At 38.3% G+C, this 22774-nt stretch overlaps 2 protein-coding genes across 3 annotated transcripts in view; one reads left to right on the top strand and one right to left on the bottom strand.

The window, feature by feature from the left end:
* Positions 1–11448, top strand: part of ZNF674 (zinc finger protein 674) — a 25737-nt gene extending 14289 nt beyond the window's left edge. Inside the window, 2 exon segments of the mRNA XM_036839639.1 lie at positions 9935–10315; positions 10318–11448. Coding sequence (XP_036695534.1) covers positions 9935–10315; positions 10318–11426 — 1490 coding nt within the window. The 3' untranslated portion in view covers positions 11427–11448.
* On the bottom strand, positions 2791–22305 carry KRBOX4 (KRAB box domain containing 4). Of its 2 annotated transcripts, none has more exons than XM_036839657.1 (5): positions 22268–22305; positions 21630–21949; positions 15223–15345; positions 14802–14900; positions 2791–4345 (listed from the first exon to the last, which is right to left on the bottom strand). In XM_036839657.1, exons 2-5 carry the CDS (start codon positions 21717–21719, stop codon positions 4331–4333), a joined length of 327 nt encoding a protein of 108 aa, XP_036695552.1. In that variant the 5' UTR covers positions 21720–21949; positions 22268–22305; the 3' UTR covers positions 2791–4330. The 2 variants fall into 2 exon arrangements, with proteins under 2 accessions (XP_036695552.1, XP_036695551.1); XM_036839656.1 differs by having other exon boundaries at positions 15219–15345.
* Between the last annotated feature and the right edge of the window lie 469 nt (positions 22306–22774).

The raw sequence follows: 22774 nt of genomic DNA on the forward strand, positions 1-22774 counted from the left end.
CTGTTACACCATTCTTACTGTTACTGATGTTGTAAATAGTTGGTAGGCTGATTCTCCTTATCTTTGGACTCTTTGGTCTTCAAATAGGAATCATAGGATTAGTTTGTGAAGTTCCATGGGAAACTAGTAGGGATTTCAATTGCAATTGCACTGTGTTTGGAGATGAGTTGGAAGTAGGTTGGGGTTTGGTATCTTTACTCTATTGACTTTTCCCATCAGTGAACTCTTATTCAACCTGTGTTTTCTGCCATTTAGTAATGTTTTGAACTTGTCTTCAGGAAGTGATTGCACATGTTTTGTTAAATTTATTCCTAGATACCTCTTAGGTATTATTGCAATTGTGATTGGGATCTTTTTTCCTATTATGGTTCCTAATTGGTTAATACTAATGTATGACAATGCAGTGATATTTATATATTCAACTTGTGTACAGAAACCTCTCTGAATGCTTTTATTAATACTAATAGTTTTTAGATTCTCTTGGGTCTTCTGTGTAAACAATTATCTTCATAAAAACAATTTTGTATTTTCCTGTCCAATTATACATTTCTTTTTCTTCTCCCATTCTATTAGTCAGGGCCTGTAGTACAGTGTTTTAGATGCAGTGATAGCGAATTCCTTGTTTGTTTCTGAATCTAATGGAAATAATGATGAGGACAATGCTAGAAATGTAATGATAGTCAATGTGTGAGCGCTTGCTGTGTGCCACAAATGCAGTATTCTGTGTGCTTTGTACACATTACAGAGTTTAATCCTCCGAATGAGCCTGTAAAGGAGACTGGTTGTTACCCTCATTTTATAGAGGAGAAACTGAGGCACAGAGAGAAAATGTAACTTCTAAAACTTTTACCATTATTTGCTGTGGTTTTTTGAAAGATACCTTTCATCAAAAGCTCCTTGTATATCCCCAGTTGACTAAGACTTTTTTTTAAAAAATTCATGAATGTGTGTTGTATTTTCTCAAATGCTTATTTTCTGCATCTATTGGGAAGATAATTTTTTTGTCCTTTAATCTATTAATGTGGTAGATTATATTAATAGATTTTCTCATGTTGAACTGTTCTTGCATTCCTGCACTAAACTCTACTTAGTTGTAAAACATTTTTTAAATTAATTGAATTCAGTTTACTCATTTAATTTCAGAGTTTTCCGTTAATGTTCAGAAGTGAGACAGATCTTAGATTTTCTTTTCTTGTACTCTACTCTTATTCTGGTATCTGTGGTTATCCTAGCTGCATAAAAGAGACTGGGTACTCTTCCCTTTTTTTTTTTTTCCTAGTTTCTGAAACTGCACTGACTGAAGTATACCTGTTCTTAAGAGTTTGATAGCAATCATCTACAACAACATCTGGATAAGAGGCCCCTTTTTAGGGCAAGACTACCTAGTGAATTTTATAGTTATTTAAAATAATTACTGATTTATTCATGTTTTCTGTATCTTCTGTCAATTCTGGTCATTTTTTTAGACAATTATGTTTCATCTGAGATTTCAAATTTACTGACCCAAGGCAGTAGTCTCTTTTGATTAAAAAAAAGTTTAATTTTTATCAAATTAAATCATGCCCGAGGTTTAAAGAATAAAATAAATGTGATAAAACTATAATGAATGTCCAGGGCATGATAATGTACTTGGTCTTAGCCAAAAGGCTGAGAAGCAGTCAGGGCATGACAAACATAAAAATTCAGGATAGTGATTATCTGAGAAGAGAATGAAATGGGCACATGAAGAACTTCAAAGGTAAAAATAATTTGTTTTTTAATGAGTGGTGGATACGCAGATACTTTTTGGTATCTCTGTTCTTTATAATTTACATATATCTTACAAAAATTATTTAAAATTTTCTGCTATGGAAGATGAAGATTTAGCTCACTTCATTGTTTTTGCCACTCATACACATACAAACACACAAAGACTTCTTTTTTGAATATATTTTTTTTCTTTTTTATTGAAGTATAGTTGATTTACAATATTATATTAGTTTTAGGTGTACAACACAGTGATTTGATATTTTTATAGAATATTCCATTTAAAGTTATTATAAAATATTGACTGTATTCCCTGTGTGTACATTACATCCTTGTGTCATATTTATTTTATACCTAGTAGTTTTTATCTCTTAATCCCCTGCTTCTATCTGGCCCCTCCCCCTTCCCTCTCCCAATTGGTAACAACTAAATTGTTCTCAGTATCTGTCAGTCTGTTTCTGTTTTGTTATATTCATTTGTTTTGGTTTTTAGATTCCACATTTAAGCAAAAACATATGGTATTTGTCTTTCCCTGTCTGACTTATTTCACTAAGCATAATACCCTCCAGGCCCATCCATGTTCTTACAGATGGCAAAATTTCATTCCTTTTTATAGCTATGTAATATTCCATTGCATGTATATGTGTGTGTGTGTGTGTGTGTGTGTGTGTGTATCTTCCTTATCCATTCATCTGTTCATGGACACTTAGGTTGCTTCCATGTCTTGGCTATTGTAAATAATGCTGCTATGAACATTGACATGCATGTATCTTTTCAAATTAGTGTCTTCATTTTCTTCAGATGTATACCCAGGAGTGGAATTACTGGATCATATGGTAGTTTCTATTTTTGACTTTTTGAGGAACCTCCATAGTGTCTTCCATAGTGGCTGCACCAGTTTGCATTCCTGCCAACAGTGTACGAGGGTCCCCTTTTCTCCACATCCTCACCAACATTTGTTATTTGTGTTCTTTTTGATGGTAGCCATTCTGACAGGTGTGAGGTAATATCTCACTGTAATTTTGATTTGCATTTCCCTGATGATTAGTGATGTTGAATATCTTTTCACGTGCCTGTTGGCCATCTCTATGTCTTCTTTGGAACACAAAAACTTCTTGTTCTCCCATGTTCCCAATATGATTATACCATAAATTTGGTTTACATCAGTACTACTGTTTACAATATAATGACTATGTAAACACTATAGACAGCTTAGCCATGTAGTCATCTATGATTAATTTACCTTTTCTGCATAACTTTTAGTTTCCTTTGGTTAATAATTGTCTTGTTTCTTTCATTTGCTTCTTTCGCTATGTACTTATCACCAGTTTAACTTAAACATGACCAGTTGTCTAGAGTGATTCTGAATGCTTCCAGAGCTTCAAGTGTCCCATCAATGTCATACCCCTGAGTTTCTCCGGAGGCCTCTGACCACTTCCTTCTGCGTGGATTATCCTCATTCCTGTTTGCTCAGCTACCATCCTGACATCTCTTCACCATCATTCTGGGAATTCCCTCCACTTTCTGCATTGTTGGATTCCTTCGTTTGCTTTATGCCATGCCTTTTTCCACATTTCACTGGAGCACATTCTTCCAGTACGTTCCTAAGAAAGAATGTAGGTCCATGGGAGGTAAATTTTTTGAGATTTTTGAATATCTGAAAGTGTTGAATCCTCATCCAAGATGGAGAGTTGAACTTGGGGTAGAGTTCTAGGATGGACATTTCTTTCCCTTAGACTTTTGAAGGCATTGTTCCATTGTCTTCTGATTGTAATTTTCCTTTTGAGAACTCTGAAGCCTATTCTGATTATTGATACTTGGTATAATTTTTTTTCTATCTGTAAGCTTGTAAGATTTTTTCCCCTTTATTTCAATGCTTGCTGACATTCCTTCACGTGTCCTAATAGGGGTTCATTTTCACCAGCATTGCTGGGCACTTGGTAGAGGAGACAAATCCCCGCAGGGATAGTTGCTCCTTTCTCGTGCAAAGCCAAGATGCTACAGGGCTAGACAGCTGCAATTCAAGTCCAAGCGGCAAGTAAGGCTTTTTAGAAAGCCCTTTTCACTTTGTCTGTGGGAGATTCCAAATTGACCCACTAAAAATAGGCACCGCGAGGCATCTAGTCACCCAGAAGAAAATCAGGTGTTCAGTGCCCCAGGCAGGCAAAAACCATCTTATCAACATAGGGAACATTCCACAATCTGCATTCCCAAACTTCAGCCAGGAGCCAGGCCTGACATGTTAACACTTTGCTGCACGTTACCTTTACTGGTGCTGTTTATTTCTTCATGGGAATTGGAGTTACCATATACTGTCCCTTCTTTCTTGGAGCTGAGCTCCAAGTTAGGTCAAGTAGTGACAGCACTCTGGAAATGAGGCTTTTGGTGGAACTCCCTTCAGTTGCTGTGACAATGCCAGTTTTCACTGCTTCCGGACCACAGAGCTGAGGAGCCAGGGGTTTGGGGTGGAGGTGGGGGTGGGGGGAAAGTAGCACCAAGTGGAAAACCACACACTTGGCTGCTCTTAGTGAGGTTCACTGGTTCTTCTTGAATAAATGCTTTTTAATCTGTTGTGTGCCTTTGGTTAATTTCCAAAGTCCTGAAATGACAGATTTTGATAATTTTGCCAGTATTTTCATTGCTTTTATGGGGAAGAGGATTTACTAAGGTCCTCACTCCACTGTTCCAGAAGCCCTGCCTTAAGGCATTTCTCTTAAAACTGCAGAAAAGTATAGAAAATCATAATCATAACAAATACCCTTGTAGTTACCTCCCAGAATTAGCAAATGCTAAGATTTTGTCATTTGGTGGTGGTGGTTTTTTGTTTATAAAAGAAATAGAGGTTTACAATTAAAGGTGAAGCCTCCCTTTTCCTCTCCTGAATCCTGCTCCCTTCATTCCCGCCCCAGGCAAACAATATCATGAATTTGGTGTGTTATCTTTCTAACCCATGTTTTTAAACTTTTACTACATAAATTTGCATCTGTAATCAATATAGCATTCTTTTTTGTAAATTTACCAGATTAGCGCTCTAGAACCATAGGGGTCTTTCTACAACTTTCTTTCAGTATTCAGTGTTACCCTTTGAGTTTAGCTATGCAGATATGTTCATTTATTTTTGATTTAGTTCATTCATTTTTCACTCCTGCATAGCATTCCAACATCTGAGTATCACAGTCCATCAATCCAAGCCTCTATTGCTGGGCATTTGGTTGTTTCTAATATCTTGTTGCCATTCTTGTACATGTACATATTTGCAGAATTTCTCTCTGGTATAACTATATGTGCAATACATAGTAGGGTATATACATTTTCAACATTACTAGATGTATAACCTTTTTTCTGTCATAAATAGAATCAATTTGCCTTGTATATTTAAGAGTTTTGCATCTATGTAAGTGAAATTGCTTTATAATATTGTCATATTCTGTCCTTACTTGCTTTTGGCATCCAGGTCATTCTGTTTTGTATAACATAAGCATTGTCTTACCAATTTTCCTTTGGTTATTAAGTACCAGGTATATTTCTATGATTTTATTTTCAACATTTCTCTCTTTTGGCTCTAATTATCTTTTTTTTTTTAATTAATTTATTTATTTATGGCTGTGTTGGGTCTTCGTTTCTGTGCGAGAGCTTTCTCTAGTTGAGGCAAGTGGGGGCCACTCTTCATCGCAGTGCGCGGGCCTCTCATTATCGCGGCCTCTCTTGTTGCGGAGCACAGGCTCCAGACGCGCAGGCTCAGTAGTTGTGGCTCACGGGCCTAGTTGCTCCGCGGCATGTGGGATCTTCCCAGACCAGGGCTTGAACCCGTGTCCCCTGCATTGGCAGGCAGATTCTCAACCACTGCGCCACCAGGGAAGCCCTCTAATTGTCTTTTGAAACATATAGCTGATTTTTAAAAGTACAATTTAATATGGTGGGCCTATAATTAATGGGGTTAATACTTATTGTGCTACTACTTTATTTGTATTTCTTATTTTATTGTATTTTCTAGATATCCTGCTTTTCCTTTACCTCTTTTTTCCTGCCTTTGCTGGATTTTCTTTACCCTCCCCCCTGCCTTTTTCCCCTTTGGTCATTTTCCTCCTGAGTAATTCAGTACTAAGCATTATTCTTAGCAGGCTTTGTGTGTGGCAAATTCTCTGTCTTTTCTTGTCCAAAAACATCTTTATTTTGTCATCTTTCATTGCAATAATTTATCTGGGGATAGAGTTCTAAGGTGACATCTTCTCTCAGGACTTTGAAAATATTTAATCTTTTGGCTTCTTTTTTAGCTGATGAAATCTATTGCTGACCTAATTGTTTCTTTATAGGTGATTTTTAAAATTTCTCCATGGTAGCTTTCAATACGTACTTTGTTAAAGTCTTACGGTTACACAGAACTGTGTCTAGGTGCAGATTTGCTTTTATTTACCACACTCAGGACTCTGGACATTTAAGGGTAGGATACATGCCTTTCTTCCATACCAGAAAACTGCCAGTCATTGTTTCTTCAAATATTGCCTTAGATTGGGGGTCCCCCAAGACCACTACCACATTCAGAGATTCTCGAGAGGGACTCCCAGGACTTGGCATCTAGTTGTATTTACAGCTAAAATTTATTACAGTGATATAGTAAGGATATACAACTAGAGCATAAGGGAAAAAGACATTAGCAGAATCTGGAGGACTCCATGTACAGGGTTCCTTATGCTCTCTCCCTCCCACCTAGGGTCACACAGGGCACACTTCTCCCAGCAGTGAAAGTGCAGCAACATGTGTTTGATGTGTATGCCCAGGGAAGCCCATTAGAGACTCAGTCAGCGTCCTCACATCACAGACTGCCTAGCACATACCAAAATTCCAGACCCCCAGAAGGAAAGGAAATGTTCTGCTTAAATCACATTGTTTGTACAAGCAGCCTTATCAGTTGGGCAGTGGTGGGGACATTCCTGAACTCCAGATTCCCATATGGCAGCCAAGGGCCAACCTTGCAAGCTGCCCTTTCTAAGTATAGCAGTCTCAGAGTTGCTCTGTTAACCCGTTTCTTGGCATATTGCCCCCTCTCCCTTTTTCTCTAGTCTTCCATTTGGATTTGCTATTAAACCTATTTTGGAACTTATCATTTCTCTATTTCTCTTACCATATTTCCATTGTTAGCTCTTCATGCTACATTCTGGGTGATTTCTCAAGATCTGTCATCTAATTTGTTAAATCTGTCTTTATCTGTGACTAGATAGAAGTAGTAGATAGAAGTTCAACTTCTATCTACTGTTCAACCTCTTTATTTAGAGTTTTAAAAATAATGCCTGTATATAATTTTCTAGTTTTTTCCCCCATAGTCTAGTTCTTACCTTATTTCTTTGAATAGTTGAAATATATTTATTTTGAAGTTCACATGGTTCTACTAGCTACAGTTCTAGGAATGGGAGTATCTTTAAATGTATCTGCTGATTCTCTTTCATGATGGGTCATTTCCTTGTGAAGTTGTTAATTTTTTACTGTGAACTCTTCAGTGAAAATTGGTATTCCATAGATATCCTGTGATCCCTAAGCTATAAAAACATAAGAATATATCTTTTGGAAAGCTTGCCACTACTAGGAACCTACTAATACAGGACAAATTTTTACTTTAATTTTTCAGCTTATGGGCTCTGTACTACACTTATAATCATTTGGATTGAGTTACAGAACTAGGCTTTTGATTTTTTTTAATTTTATTAAAGTATAGGTGATTTACAATGTTGTGTTTAATTTCTGCTGTACAGCAGAGTAACTCAGTTATACATATATATTCTTTTCCATTATGGTTTATGACAGGATATTGAATATAGTTCCCTGTGCTATACAGTAGGACCTTGTTGTTTATCCATTCTATACGTAATAGTTTGCATCTGCTAGTCCCAAACTCCCAATCCATCCCTCCCCTGTGCCCCCTCCACCTTGGCACAGAGACCCTGGAACAGACCACAAGTCTGTTCTCTATGTCTGTGAGTCTGTTTCTGTTTCATAGATAGGTTCATTTGTGTCATATTTTAGATTCCACCTATAAGTGATATCATATGGTATTTGTCTTTCTCTTTCTGACTTCACTTAGTTTGATAATCTCTAAGTCCATCCATGTTGCTTCAAATGGCATTATTTCATTCTTTTTATGGCTGAGTAATATTTCATTGTGTGTGTGTGTGTGTATGCCACATCTTTATCCATTCATCTGTCAATGGACATTTAGGTTGCTTCCATATCTTGGCTATTATTAATAGCGCTGCTATGAACATAGGGGTGCATGTATCTTTTCGAATTATAGTTTTGTCCAGATATATGCCCAGGAGTGGGATTGCTGGATCATATAGCAACTCTATTTTTAGTTTTTAGAGGAACCTCCATACTGTTCTCCATAGTGGCTGCACCAAGTTACATTCCCACCAACAGTATAGAAGGGTTCCCTTTTTTCCACATCCTAATGCAGCTTTTGTTATTTGTAGACTTTTTAATGATGGCCATTCTGACTGGTGCGAGGTGGTACGTCATTGTAGTTTTGATTTGCATTTCTCTAATAATTAGCGATGTTGAGCATCTTCTCATGTGCTTATTGGCCATCTGTATGTCTTCTTTGGAGAAATGTCTATTTAGGTCTTCTGCCCATTTTTTTTATTAGGCCGTTTGTTTTTTTGTTATTGAGTTGTATGAGCTCTTTGTATATTTTGGAAATTAAGCCCTTGTTGGTCACATCATTTGCAAATATTTTCTACCATTTCATAGGTTGCTTTTTCATTTTGTTTATGGTTTCCTTTGCTGTGCAAAAGCTTATAAGTTTGATTAGGTCCCATTTGTTTATTTCTGCTTTTATTTCTATTGCCTTGGTAGACTGACCTAAGAAAACATTGGTAGGATTTATGTCAGAGAATGTTCTCTTCTAGGAGTTTTATGGTGTCATGTCTTATATTTAAGTCTTTAAGCCATTTTGAGTTTATTTTTGTGTGTGGTGTGAGGATGTGTTCTAACTTCATTGATTTACATGCAGCTGTCCAACTTTCCCAAAACACCTTGCTGAAGAGACTGGCTTTTCTCCATTGTATATTCTTGCCTGTTTTGTCGAAAATTAATTGACTGTAGGTGTGCGGATTTATTTCTGGGCTCTCTATTCTGTTCCATTGATTCATATGTCTGTTTTTGTGCCAATATCATGCTGTTTTGATTACTGTGGCTTTGTAGTATTGTCTGAAGTCTGGCAGGGTTTTGCCTCCTGCTTTGTTCTTTTTCCTCAGGATGGCTTTGGCAATTCTGGGTCTTTTATGGTTCCGTATAAATTTTAGGATTATTTGTTCTAGTTCTGTGAAAAATGTCATGGGCAATTTGATAGGGATCGCATTAAATCTATAGTTTGCTTTGGGTAGTATGGCCATTTTAACAATTCTTCCAATCCAAGACAATGGGATATTTTTTCTTCAAATCCTCTTCAGTTTCCTTTATCAATGTTTTATAGTTGTCAGCATATAAGTCTTTCACCTCTTTGGTCAAGTTTATTCCTAAGTATTTCATTTTTTGATGTGATTTTACAAGGGGTTGTTTATTTACTTTCCTTTTCTGATATTTCACTGTTAGTGTAAAGAAATGTAACTGATTTCTAGATGTTAATCTTGTATACTGCTACCGTGCTGAATTTATCAGTTCTAGTAGTTTTTGTGTGGAGTCTTTAGGGATTTCTATATATAGTATCATATCAGGCTTTTGATTTCTTATATATAATATCCTTCTTTCCAATTTCCTTGACCAGTGGGGAGTCTTTCTAGTTCCTGTTTAACACGCATGGATGCCCTTTGTGGCTCCTACTTTAAGTGCAAATTATATTCTAGTTTCCTGAACATTTGTGCCCTGTGGTCTGGATTCCCCTGCAAATCTTCAACCTTCAGTTTCTGTTCACCCCATCACTTTAAACTCTCACTTCAGTTTTGACACCTAAAAACTTTCTTTTCTTGGTTTTGAGCTTGACTGGGTATTAAATTATTTTCTGTTAAATATGGGCCAGCATTTCTTTGTATTTACAGTTGAGGGAGGTGGTGGTGGTGGAGCATAGGGAGAGTTCATCCACATCAGCTCAGGTCCATTAATAGGAGTTCACAGCAGGGCATTTATGAATTAATTTTATGCCATAACATTATAGTAGAAATATTTACAAGTTTGATGATTCATTGTATTTTTTCCCTAGAATTCTGGCAAGTTGGTGACCCGATAGATAATCACAAGGAAAGCCAAGACAAACCTCTCTGGCAAGCTGCATCCATTGATAAGGAAACACTGAAGGATGGAAGTGGCCAAGAATTCAGAACATACAGAAAAATCATTTATCCAAACACAAACTTTGTTTCTATAAGACAAAGACTCCCTAAATATGATTCATGGGGAAAGTGTTCAAAACATAATTTAAATTTTCTTAGTCAAAGTAGAAGCTATGTAAGAAAGAAAGATGATGAATGTAAGGCATATTGGAAATTATGCTTCCATTCTAATCTTGATGATAAAGCTCAACCTGGAAAGAAATTCTTTGAGCCTAATGAACATGGAAAAGCCCTCCACCATAATCAAGCCCTTAAAAAAGTCCAAGAATTCAAACTGGGGAGAAATTCTATAAATGTTCTGAATGTGGAAAAGTGTTTATCCAGAAAGCAAACCTTGTTTTACATCAGAGAACTCACACCGGAGAGAAACCTTATGAATGCTGTGAATGTGCAAAAGCCTTCAGCCAGAAGTCAACCCTCATTGCACACCAGAGAACTCATATAGGGGAGAAGCCGTATGAATGCAGTGAATGTGGGAAAACATTTATCCAGAAGTCAACTCTGATTAAACATCAGCAAACTCATACAGGAGAGAAACCATTTGTATGTGGTGAATGTGCAAAATCTTTTAAGAGTTCATATCACCTTATTAGACATGAAAAAACACACATTAGACAAGCATTTTATGAAGCTATCAAATGTGGTAAGTCCAGCCTTACACATCAAAGGACTCATACAGAGAAACCTGAGTGCAATAAACATGGGAAAGCCTTTGATGAGACGCCCACCCCCATTAAACATCAGGGAACTCATACAAAAGAGAAACCTTATGAGTGCAGTAAATGCGGAAAAGGATTCAGGGGAAAGTCACACCTTTCTGTTCATCAGAGAGTTCATACAGGAGAGAAACCCTATGAATGCAGCATATGTGGGAAGACTTTCAGTGGAAAATCACACCTCTCTGTCCATCATAGAACTCATACAGGAGAGAAACCTTATGAATGCAGAAGATGTGGGAAAGCATTTGGTGAGAAGTCAACCCTTATTGTACATCACAGAACTCATACAGGAGAAAAACCCTATAAATGCAAAGAATGTGGGAAAGCCTTCAGTGAAAAGTCACCACTGACTAAACATCAGAGAATTCATACAGGAGAGAGACCCTATGAATGCAGTGACTGTAGGAAAGCATTCAGTAGGAAGTCAACTCTCATTAAACATCAGAGAATTCATACAGGAGAAAAACCCTAGGAATGTAGTGAATGTGGCAAAGCCTTCAGTGTGAAATCAATTCTCATTGTACATCACAGAACTCATACAGGAGAGAAACCTTATGAATGCAGGGAATGTGGCAAAGCCTTCAGTGGGAAGTCAACTCTCATTAAACATCAGAAAAGTCATACAGGAGAGAAAACCTATTAATATACTTTAGTGTGAGATAATTTCACTAGTTACACCTCATTATATTATATATCAATTCATCCTGGGGAGTAACCTTATAAATATCAAAAAATGTCAAAAACTCTTCATATATTATTTAATGTTGAGTTAACTTAATAAAAGTCACAAAAGTATAATTCCAGAAGCATATAATAAATGTGATCAATTTTTCACCCAGAATTCTTACACAAGTGGAGAACTGTATACCAGAGAATTCAAAAGTGGCAAAACTGTGAATATATTGATGTGGAAAAGACTTTAGAAAGAATTTAAATGTCCTTGCCTATCAGAGTATTTATGCTGAGGAAAAACAAAGAATTTAATGAGCTTAGAAAACTGTGTTAGAAATTATGAGAGAAATATGTTCCATAGTCTATACCACACATTTTGTGTGAAAGGTGCAGAGGTTGCAAACAAGCACTCAGTCATTAAGATATGTTCACCGTGGAGTAGAGGATGACATTTTTGAAAGAAAAATATAAAGCAAAAATTATTAATCCTAGCTAGGGCCAACTCCCAGTTTACTTCTTAAACAAAATAGAAAAATTGCTTCCTTAAGTGGTGTGACGGAGGATGAGTCATCATGATCCCTGAAACAAAGGAGCTCAAACAGGAGATCTTATACATATTCATCAGCACTTTCAGTGCAGAAATGCAAACCCCTTACAGAAAAGGCATATATTAAGCTTTGACACACCTCACTTAGGAACAGTGCTTACAACTTAATATTTAAGGGTAATCATTTTATGGTTACATTTATGCCTCATTTTATTAGTCAATAAAAGATCTTTAATTTTCAGCTTATCTCCCTTAACACAGTATTATTTAAAATAGAAAAAAATAAATTGAATATCCAATAGTCAATTGATTAAAAACTGACATATCAATAAGATAGAATAGTATGCACTAATTAAAAATTTTCTCATGTTTGAGGATTTGGGGAAATGTTCATGGTAACTGGCTAAGTGAAAAAACATAAAACAATGTACCATATAATTTACATTATAAAAAATACATCAAGGATGGATAATACACCATGATATCAGTGACTCTGGATGGCAGAAAAGTAGCAGTTTTATGCTGAGTAAAATTACTTGCACATATATATGTATACAAATATATTTGTTTTATATTTGTATCTGTTTTAGGTGTGTGTGTATAGGTAGACACAGAACAAAAAGCTCGGAAGGAAATACAACAAATTATTAAGCAGATTATCCAGATTATCACTTGGGTGGTAGGATTATTGATTTTTTAATTTTTTAAATGTCTGCAGAAACTACCAATAAAATGAGCTTTTGCATACTTGATTCTGTCTTCCAATCCATTTTCCCATTCAGCTTTGTCTTTAATATATGACACCATTCTCTTCTTAAAATGACCCCATTTTCACATACGTCTATATATTCCCTATTCCTTTTCCATGTGGTTGTCTGAGTGTATGGTTTTGAGTATATGTTTTACATCTTAAAAATGGGTATCCTGTGATTGATTGTAATATCTGTATGTGATTTTTTTGGATAAAAATAAGTTATCTCCATAGTTCTTTACTCTGTAACTACTAAATACCGTTACATAAATTATCAGCTAACAAACTTTACAGGTGAGGAGAGAGGTAGTAAATGGTCCAACTGCTAAGTATATGAATTCCAATTATATACTAGGAGACTGAGGAAATCACCACTGGGTGGGTCTGCATGTGCAGTGGGCCACTGTGAATCAGGTTTAAGCCAAGACTCAGTGTAACACCTGTACCCAGTAAGCCCCCACTCTTAACAGGAGGGCCATGGTGATGCTTTGCATGTCTGGGTATTAATGTCAACTCAGAAAGCTGTGTCCAATAGTCCTAAAAATATTCCCTTTTCCCCAGTGACTATAGTCACCCAAATAAATGGCCATAGGTTCCTTTGGGAAGGGACTAAGGTAAGTATTTTATGTTTGCTACAATGTTGTAGGGTTCTTCCTATGAGGGACATGGGCACCTCTCTAGACAATTGGTTCCAGATCTAAAATTTGGCTCAGGTCTGGGAACTCAGCAAGGGACCCTCACTTTTTAATGAAGCATTTGCCCTCAGACTCCTCTCTTTGAATCTTGCCTTTTTTTTTTCTTTTTTTTCGCCGTACCACCTGGCTTGCAGGATCTTAGTTCTCCTACCAGGGATCGAACTCGAGCCTCCTGCAATGGAAGTGCGGAGTCCAGTGGTTAGTCCCTGGTTAGGCCAGGGAATTCCCAAGTCTTGCCTTTTTCTGATTGTAATATTAAACAGCAATTCTGTTGGTGCCCATCAATCTTACTCCTAGGGATACCAGGCTCATCATAGACTCATTACAGCCAAGGAAAGAATTAATGAGCTTGAGAGAAAGTGTTTAGGCTTGTACCATTCAATATGATGTTGGTGTTTTGTAGATGCCCTTTAACAGATTGAGGAAGTTCCTTTCTATTCCTAGTTTATTAAGGGTTTTTTTTATCATGAACATATATTAATTTTGCCACATTATTTTCCTGTAACCGTTGAGATGATCATATGTTTTTGCCTTTATTCTGTTAATATATTTAATTAAATTGAATTCTGAATGTTAACCTTGCATTCATTTTCAAATATTATTGGATTCCATTTGCTAAATATTTTGTTAAGGGTTTGTACATCAATATTCATGAAATTTATTGGTCTGTACTTTTCTTTCCCTTTAATTTCTCAGTCACGTGTCAGGGTAATGCTGGTCTAAAAAACTTGCTGGGAGTTATTTCCTCCTTATTTGCTAAAGGGTTTGTATAGGATTGATATTATATCATTATAAATATTGGAGGACAATCTCCATGAGACCATTCTCACTTGCCTGGTAGAGCTGAAGGTCACTAGCAAAGCTTTTTTGTCCATCCCAACTCCAGTAAACCAGGTAGGATAATATCCCTGAGGTTAAAGACTCCGCGTTTCAGACTTCGAGGGCCCACAGTATGCCAAGGAAAGAGGAAACACCACCCCTCCATCTGCTTGTCTTCTGATGAACACGCAAATGCCCAAGAGAGGGGCAAAGTCCCAACACCTTCCAGAAAGGAGAGGGAGGAGGAAGGAGACAAGGCTGGGCACGTCTCCCTAGCCACCCAGATGCTGGAAGGTGGAGACGGGATCTACAGAACAGCAGTGGCTGCCTCTGTCTGAACCCCAAGAACAAGGGGCTGCAGAGGGGCAGCAGGTGGGGCATCGTGTGGATATCACAGCAGCTCGTTCCATCAGACCCGAATTGTGCCCCCAAGTCTGGGGTTTCTGAGAACTCCTGGGCGCGCCCCCAAGGCCAAGCTCTCCCTGACCCACCAGGTCCCCTCGCCATGGCCCAACTGGCCCAGTGCGGGCTCACCTGGACACCTCCGTGTTGGGCTTTCTCCAGCTGCCATCCTGGCCTCCTCTTCTCCTTGTCCCAACCTGAAGATCCTACCTGGTTGGGCCATGAGGAATCCTGTTGAGGGGAAATGACAGAGGACTTTGTTATTGACACATGAGGCATTCCGGAACCGAGGCCCATCCTTGCAGGGCAGAGATGGTCTGGCCTCGGTGACTGCCCCGTGAGCCCAGCTAGCGGGCCCTCAGTGCAGACCATCCACAGAGAAGGTGAGAGCACGGACATCCCGTGCAGGGTGCAAACGCCATTATGAATTCTTGACCGTGAGCCTGAGGCCCGACTCATTCAGGGCCCAGACGCCCCTGAGCTGCAGCAGCCGAGAGAGAGGGAGACATGAGGGGGTGCGTTCCAGTCACCCTGTGGAGGGTCCCTCACCCACGGAGACCAGGTGGCTGTAGTTCTCCAGCATGACATCCCTGCAGAGGTTCTTCTGAGTGGCGTCCAGCTGCTGCCACTCCTCCAGGGTGAAGTCCACAAACATGTCCCTGAAGGTCAAGGTCCCCTGCAACAGCACACTCCTCCTTAGCCCAGTGATTGGCTTGAGGACGGAGACAGTATGTTACATCAAGTGCCCACTCTGTGCCCATCCTACGTCCTTCACACGTAGAAAGATTTCAGTCCTCCCCACCACCCAGGAGAACCCTGACAGATGAGGACAGGAAGGCTCACAGAGCGTGAGGTCACCTGCCCAGGGTCACACAGGCAGGAATTAAGGATTAAAGTCCATTCAGTCTGGTTTCCGCACGCACTTTTTAGACACTGCATTGCCTTTCTCTACGTAATTGTTCTTACGCTGTTCACCATCCACAATTTGACATAGTATAGTATATAGGGTGCTTATGTAACTAAAATTATTTTAAACTCTATGGGGAAAGAGATCGAGTGTTAGAAATGTCTTACCCTGGAAATTCATTCTTCCAACAGGTATTTATTGACTGGAGACCAAGCTGATAAGTTCTTAGGATGTAAAGGTTAATAAAAACAAACACCTCCTGAATTGAAGGAGCTACATACAGTCTAGTAGAGGGAGAAAAACAACACTTACAAACTCATACATGAAAGGGCGGGAGGAAAGGAAGGAGGCAACGGCAGAGGTAGGGCAGGGAACCCAGAAGAGGGAGAAGTCAGTTCTGCTTAGGGCTGACAGAGAAGGCTTTGAAGGGGATGTAGATCTAGAACAAACAGTTCGAAACACAACTACTCAATCATGACCAGCAGTGCGGATTATCCAATCAATCATGAGTCAAAGAACAGGACTGTATCTGGCCTGGTCAGCAGATTGAGGTAAAAAAGTAAAGGTCTGTATTTGATCTTATCACCACCAAATAAGAATTTACTTCTCTAAGTGCCTGGATTCCTATCAGAGAGCAATAATCCACCTATTTACATTCTGGATCCCATCCTGTCCCACCCACCCTTGGTGGCCTTAAATTCAAGGAGACATTTTGCACCCACAAGGCCCCCATGGGCCATATGTGGCACCAGTTTACTCAGCTTTGCAGAGCGAGACAGGAAACAGTGGGCCAAAGGGCAGTGACGCCAGCAAGAGGAGTTCTCAGTACAATCCAGTAGCTCAACCTGCCCCTGCCCGCCTGAGGTGCCCGGGAACAGGGCCACACTGGCGAGTGCAGGCAGTATCTGGCTTAGAAGCCGGAAGCTGCTCCATGTACCAGTATCTCTTGTAACAGGCCCCTGGGCACATCTTCCAAGGTCCTGGCAAAGGACATGCCCAGTTATGAGAGTTACACTGGACTCAGGAAAATCCAAATCGGTGGCTTCCTACCAGCTATTTTCAGTTATTCACCATCCTCCCAGTCCAGGTGCAGTTTGTTTACCAATCAAGAGTCATTTTGGCTTTTACATCCGGGAAACTTCGAGTTTAGATTAAGGAAGCTGAACTAATTGTTCCAGTGGATGATGGAAAACGTAACAAGATATCAAGAAATCCGAAGCGGTATGAGTGAAGTCTTATTTAGCATCCTGCAGTACACTGCCAAACGTGATCTTAAATCTCAAGTCTGGTATTTAAATGGAGAATAAATGAGTGCTTCCTTGCTATATAAATAACATGCTTGATTTGTACAGATTAAAAAGAAAAGAAAAGAGTCATTTTGATCCTAAGTAACAATGCCTGGTAATACAGCTGTCATTCCACCATTATTGGGTTTCCAGGGACACAAAGCTAAAACCAGGTTAACTCAAGGTCAGATTTCCCTAATGAGGAGGAAGAATTTTATTCATGCTATACTTAGTGTTATGCTTCAGTAATGACAATGAAGAAAGTTAAAAACCACTAACAGATCCTACACACACAGGGTCAGAATTTAGTTCAGAATGAAAGTATCTCAAATCGCTGTAGAAAAGAAGTCATTAGCAAAATCTGGCTAGGTATTTATGCAGGGAAAAAGCATACCATAAAGCTGCATTAGCTATCCCACTCCGAACTCCAAAATAAATTACAGATATGTCAGAGATTTAAATGTGTGCAGGATGACCATAAAATTACTAGTTGAAAGTTTTTATAATTCTAGAGTGGCAAAAGTCTTTCTAAGCCATCCGCAAATTCAGAAGACATATAGCTAAAGACTGGCAAACTTGATTACCTAGACATTAGAAATTTCTAAATAGCAGAAAGAAAATAATTTTTTAAATTCTCAAACATCAGTATCAAAGTGGTAAAAATATTTGTAAGCTACATAACAATGATCTAATTTCCTTCATACACTAAAATTCTAACAAATCTTTAAGAAAGAGACCACAACCTAATACAGTATAACTGGAGGAATGTGAAATAAATTTATAATAGTATACCATTTATCACCCTTCAGATTCTTTTTCTTATTGAGAAATAATTAACGTATAACATTGTGTAAGTTTAAGATGTACAATGTGTTGATTTGATACATTTATATTTTGCAATATGATTACCACCAGTCCAGCAGCATTAGCTAACACCTCTATCACATCACACAATTATCATTTCTTTTTTGTAGTGAGAACAATTAAGATCTAGTCTCTCGGCAACTTTGAAGTTTATAATACAGTACTACTGACTATAATCACTATGCTGGGCATTAGATCTCCAGGACTTATTTATACCCTTCAGCTTCTTAAACATTAAACAGGTTGATAATACCTACTGCAGTCAAGTGTGTAGAAAAACACCAAAGAAGTGATAAACTATTTATTGCCTTCGGGGGGGAGGGGGTGGAGCAACAGGTTAATATACATCAAAATGTATGTTGCAAATACTCTTTAATGCAGCAGTGCCCTTTCTAGGATTGTTACCCTAGACTTCTTGATGTCAGTTAAGAAAAGACAACTCAATGGAATGGACAAAAGATTCATAGCAACAAAAATACAAGCATAAACATACAAATAGATTATAAACCTCATTAAAGTTCAAATACATGCTAATTAAACAGTAAGATACTGTCTTTTACCTATAAGGTTGGTAAACATTCAAAAGATAGAGAAGAGCCACTGTTCACGAGTGGCTCACTGTTCATGAGCCACTGGTCCTCATATAGGAACATGAGGACTCTCACAGAAGGCTGGTTGACAGGTAGTTTGGCAGTACCTATTACATTTTTTTCCTCCTATTTTAACCAGGACTCTATCCTACTGAAATATTTATATGGCCATAAGGATGGTCAAGGCAGCATTATTTGTATTAGCAAAAAGTCAGGGGAGATGACCCTCAATGTCCTGTGTTCCTGGGAATCTAATAATGGTGGCATGACAGCTATATCACCAGGCAACATTGCTTCTGATAAGAATGAACCCTGACAGTCAACAAGCTGCATCTGGACTGGGTGGATGACAGAGTGGTTAAATAAATTGTTATGGCTATACTCTAAAATGGCCATTATAAAAACTGGCTGACATGAAAGGATGTCTGATATATTTTTGTTAAATGAAAAAAAGCAGAGTATGCATAGTAGGAGCATATTTTCATTAAAAACAACCCGTGCAAAAATTTTGGGTTTTTTTGTACACCCCCCCCCCCACACACACATACACACACACTTCCACCTGGAAGGCAAACAGTTAGTAGAAGGGACAAGACTGGTTTCATTTGCTGGAATGCAACAGAAAAGGAGGAATAAAAATGAGCCATAAGGAAAAGGTAAACATCTTCCCTTATGGCATCACCCCTTTTTTTTTTTGGATTGCCTGTACTATCTTTCTATTTTTCTATCACATTTTTGGTCTTTTTTGTATCATCAGTTTGCATTTTCTGTATATAAATCCTCTGTGTATCATATGCACTGCCTTTCAGCCTCAAATGTATTTTGACTGTACAGATTTTAACATTTTAATGCAGTCTAATCTGACAGTCTTTCTCTGTATGGTTTCTGGGTTTTGTATTTCATTAAAAATATTTCTTGCATTGAGCAAGGTTACAGAAATATCCTCTTAAATTTTCATCTAATTTCTCAAATATATATGTAGTTCTTTAATCAATCTGGCATTTTACTTTCATATGATGTAGAAGAGTCTAGCTTTGTTTCCATCCAGATGGAAACTCAGTTGTGCCACCATCATTCATTAACCACTCCTTTCCCCATAACTGAAATGACATTTTTATAATCTTGACTCACAAAAGCCTTTTGAAGCAATACATGAAATCTAGAAGCCACTAAAGATTGTGAAATTAGACCACATTTTAAAAATTTAAGTGTCTACTCTCCAAGATACGTAAACCCAGTCAAATGAGAAACCATGAAAAAATATTTACAACATACATGATAGAGGTCTAATTTACTTATTAAGTTAACATAAAGAGCTAGCAATCAGCAATCAAAGTAATTCCACACCCAAGAGAAAAATGGGCAAACAACTTAGAATAATCATCTGAAAGGAAAAAGTGCAAATGGCATTTAAAAATATGAACAGACACTCAATTCAAGAAATGCAAATTAAAATGCACCACTCTTTTTTCCCCTCACAATGGCAAAAATCACTGTGATTGCCTGTTTATGGGAAAAGGCATCATACTGCTGCCAGGAGTACAAACTGCTACATGCTATTTGGAGGGCAATTTGACAATCTTAAATCAAAATTCAAAATGTGTGTAGCCACTGACCTAGAAATGTCACTTCTAGAAAGATGTACTCACATGCATACAACTGGAATGTACATGGATATTCACTGCTATGTTGTTTATGGTAGCAAAAGCCTAGAAATATCCTAAATATACATCACTAGGAGAAAGGTAAATAATAAATGGCATTTCCATCCAGTAGAATATCAAGTGGCTATTTTTGTAAATAAGGTAGACCACTGGTTTGAAACCTTGTGTAATTTTGTCCCCCAGGAGACATTTGGCAATGTTGGGAGACATTCTGGTTGTCAAAACTGGGGGAGGGAGTGCTACTGGCATCTAGCGGATAGAGGCCGGGGATGCTGCTATACATGCTAAAATGCACAGGACCGTCCCAAACAACAAAGAATAATCTGGCCCAAAACGGCGATAGTTCCACAGTTCAGAATCCCTGGGATAAGCTATGTACAACTGCAATGGAATGATCATTAAGACAAGGACCAGAATGTGTTTTAATTTGTAAAAAAAAAATTTTTAAGAGATTCATATATCTAGATAGAGATGCATACGTTATCTCTGGAAGAATGTATGAAACACTGAAGAAGGAGACATGGGGACAGAGTGAGAGGGAGAATTATTTTTTACCTTTTCTTGAACAAAGCTTTTGCTTGAAATTTTTACCCTGTGCATGCATTACTTTAAAAAATGTGTAATTCAATTTATTACTGTTCTATGCAGAATATTTTAAAATTTTGGGCATTCATATTCTTAAGCGAAGCTGGTCTATAATTTTCTTTTTTGTAGTATCTTCATCAAATTTAAGTGGCTTCATAAAATGAATTGGGTGCCTTTTCATCTTACATTTAAATTTGTACTCCCAAATCCTTCATAATTACTACTTTCATTAATTTTCGAAGACCAGATAATTTCTGTGATCCAATTTTCCAGGCTTTTATTCAGCAATCTGATTTCCATGTGAACCCTCCACAACACTTATACTACTGAGCTTATAGATACATAGAAAGCTGTTCATGAGGCACTGTTTATAATAGTAAAAAAAAAATGAATAAAAACCCCAATATCTACGAATAGAGAAATAGTTAAATGATACATCCATACCACGAAATAGGAACTGAAATAATCTTTCTGTATTGATGAGAAACAACACCCAGGATATAATCATGTGGGGAAAGCAAGATGGGTATGGGAATGTGATGGCATTTGTGCAAAAACATGTTACACATACGTCTGTTTTCACTTAATTACACTGATGTAAATGCATCTACAGTGCCTTATCATCAAAATGTTAAAAGTGGGCATCTCTGAGGAAGAATGAGGTACTGGGTGGAGAAGGAATACAGATGATTGGGCTACTATTTTTATATGCATTTTAAAACATTAAGCATCGATTTACTTTCCTTATTTTCCCTAATTAAAAAGAAAAAAGTGAACTGGAAGGAAGGTAACTCTATGTATGTAAACAATCTTCTCTGAGAAGGAAAAGAGGAAGTGCAGTTCCCAAAGGGAAGTAGTTGAGAGGTGTCTTTCATTCTACACCCCCCTTTTTTTTTTTTTTGGTGGGGAGGGGAAGGATTGGAGAACCTGAGGTGGATGACAGGTTGAACAGAAAACAGCCAGAGCTGAGGGGGACTGACAGATTTTTCAAGGCTGCAATATAATTTCCTAATTGCTGCCTCAAATTCACTGGAAACAAAGTAGGGGGTAAATTAGGAACTCACCTGGGACACGGCCATCTGGCTCTGCCCTGACAAAGGATGGAGATCTACGAAGGCAGAATTAGGAGGGTCGAGATCAGTGCCTACAGCCATGAGACCACCATCACCAGCTTCATAACAATCACTCTTGCCCCACAGCGGGGATGATCTGGACACGTGGCCTGGTAGCTCCAGCCTGTTCCCCTGGGACACGGCTAAGATCCTGTGGGTTTTCCCCGTGAATTTATTATCTCTGCTTGGACAGATTTATGACTTGTGTTTAAAGACATCTCCTCGGAAGCCATTAACAACCTGACATCTCCTTTCTCTCAGGAATTCTATGCCTGGAAATGTATCATAAAAAGGCAATCATAAATAAGCACAGGCTACAAGGATGTTAACTGTAGGTGTTTCCACCATTCAACAATTTGGAAGCAACTAAACCTCCAGCAAAGGGGACTCAGATCAAAAATTAGACACACAATGTGGGAAAGACCACATGGGCTTTAAAAATGCAATGCAATCCTGTTCTCATCTCTTAACATATTTAAAAGTAGGTTACCAGAAAGCAAGTGCAGCGCGATCTCCTTTGTTAAGCAATATGTATTTATTGAGGAAGAGCAGTCCAGAAGAGCATTTATGAAAATGTTGACACTGCTTACCTTCCAGTGGTGATTCCACCTTTCCTCTTTTATGTACTTGCATTTTTCATTTTTCACAATATCATTTACTAGTAAAATAAAAAGGAGAAATGATTGCAAATCACCTATTATCACACTGAGCCCTGGAGGTGATAGACCCTGAGCAAAGTCTGGAGGACAGGGACAGCTTGCTGTGGTCTGGAGGAAGGAGACAAGCCAGAGCTGAGCACAGGGCAGAAGGGAGGGGCGAGGAGGGAGGAATGGAGGGGGGCAGAGGGAGGTTAAGGGCCAGGTATTGGTCAGTTCCACATGGAGCTGGAAACCACTGACCTTGTGCCAGGCTCCTTCCGCCCTTCAGTGGGCCACCAACACCCTGTTCCCGCCCCAATACTTCCTTATTTCCCATTATGTCCATTTGATCGCCATGCTCTTCCTTATTTGGCGGTGTTCAAAACACAGTTTCAGCAAGGAGCTTTTGTTAACCATTGCTACTGTAGCAATCCCTGCCTTAGGATCAGCACAACAGGC

The sequence above is a fragment of the Balaenoptera musculus genome, chromosome X (assembly GCF_009873245.2).
Source record: "Balaenoptera musculus isolate JJ_BM4_2016_0621 chromosome X, mBalMus1.pri.v3, whole genome shotgun sequence".
In the NCBI taxonomy this organism is placed as follows: Eukaryota; Metazoa; Chordata; class Mammalia; order Artiodactyla; family Balaenopteridae; genus Balaenoptera; species Balaenoptera musculus.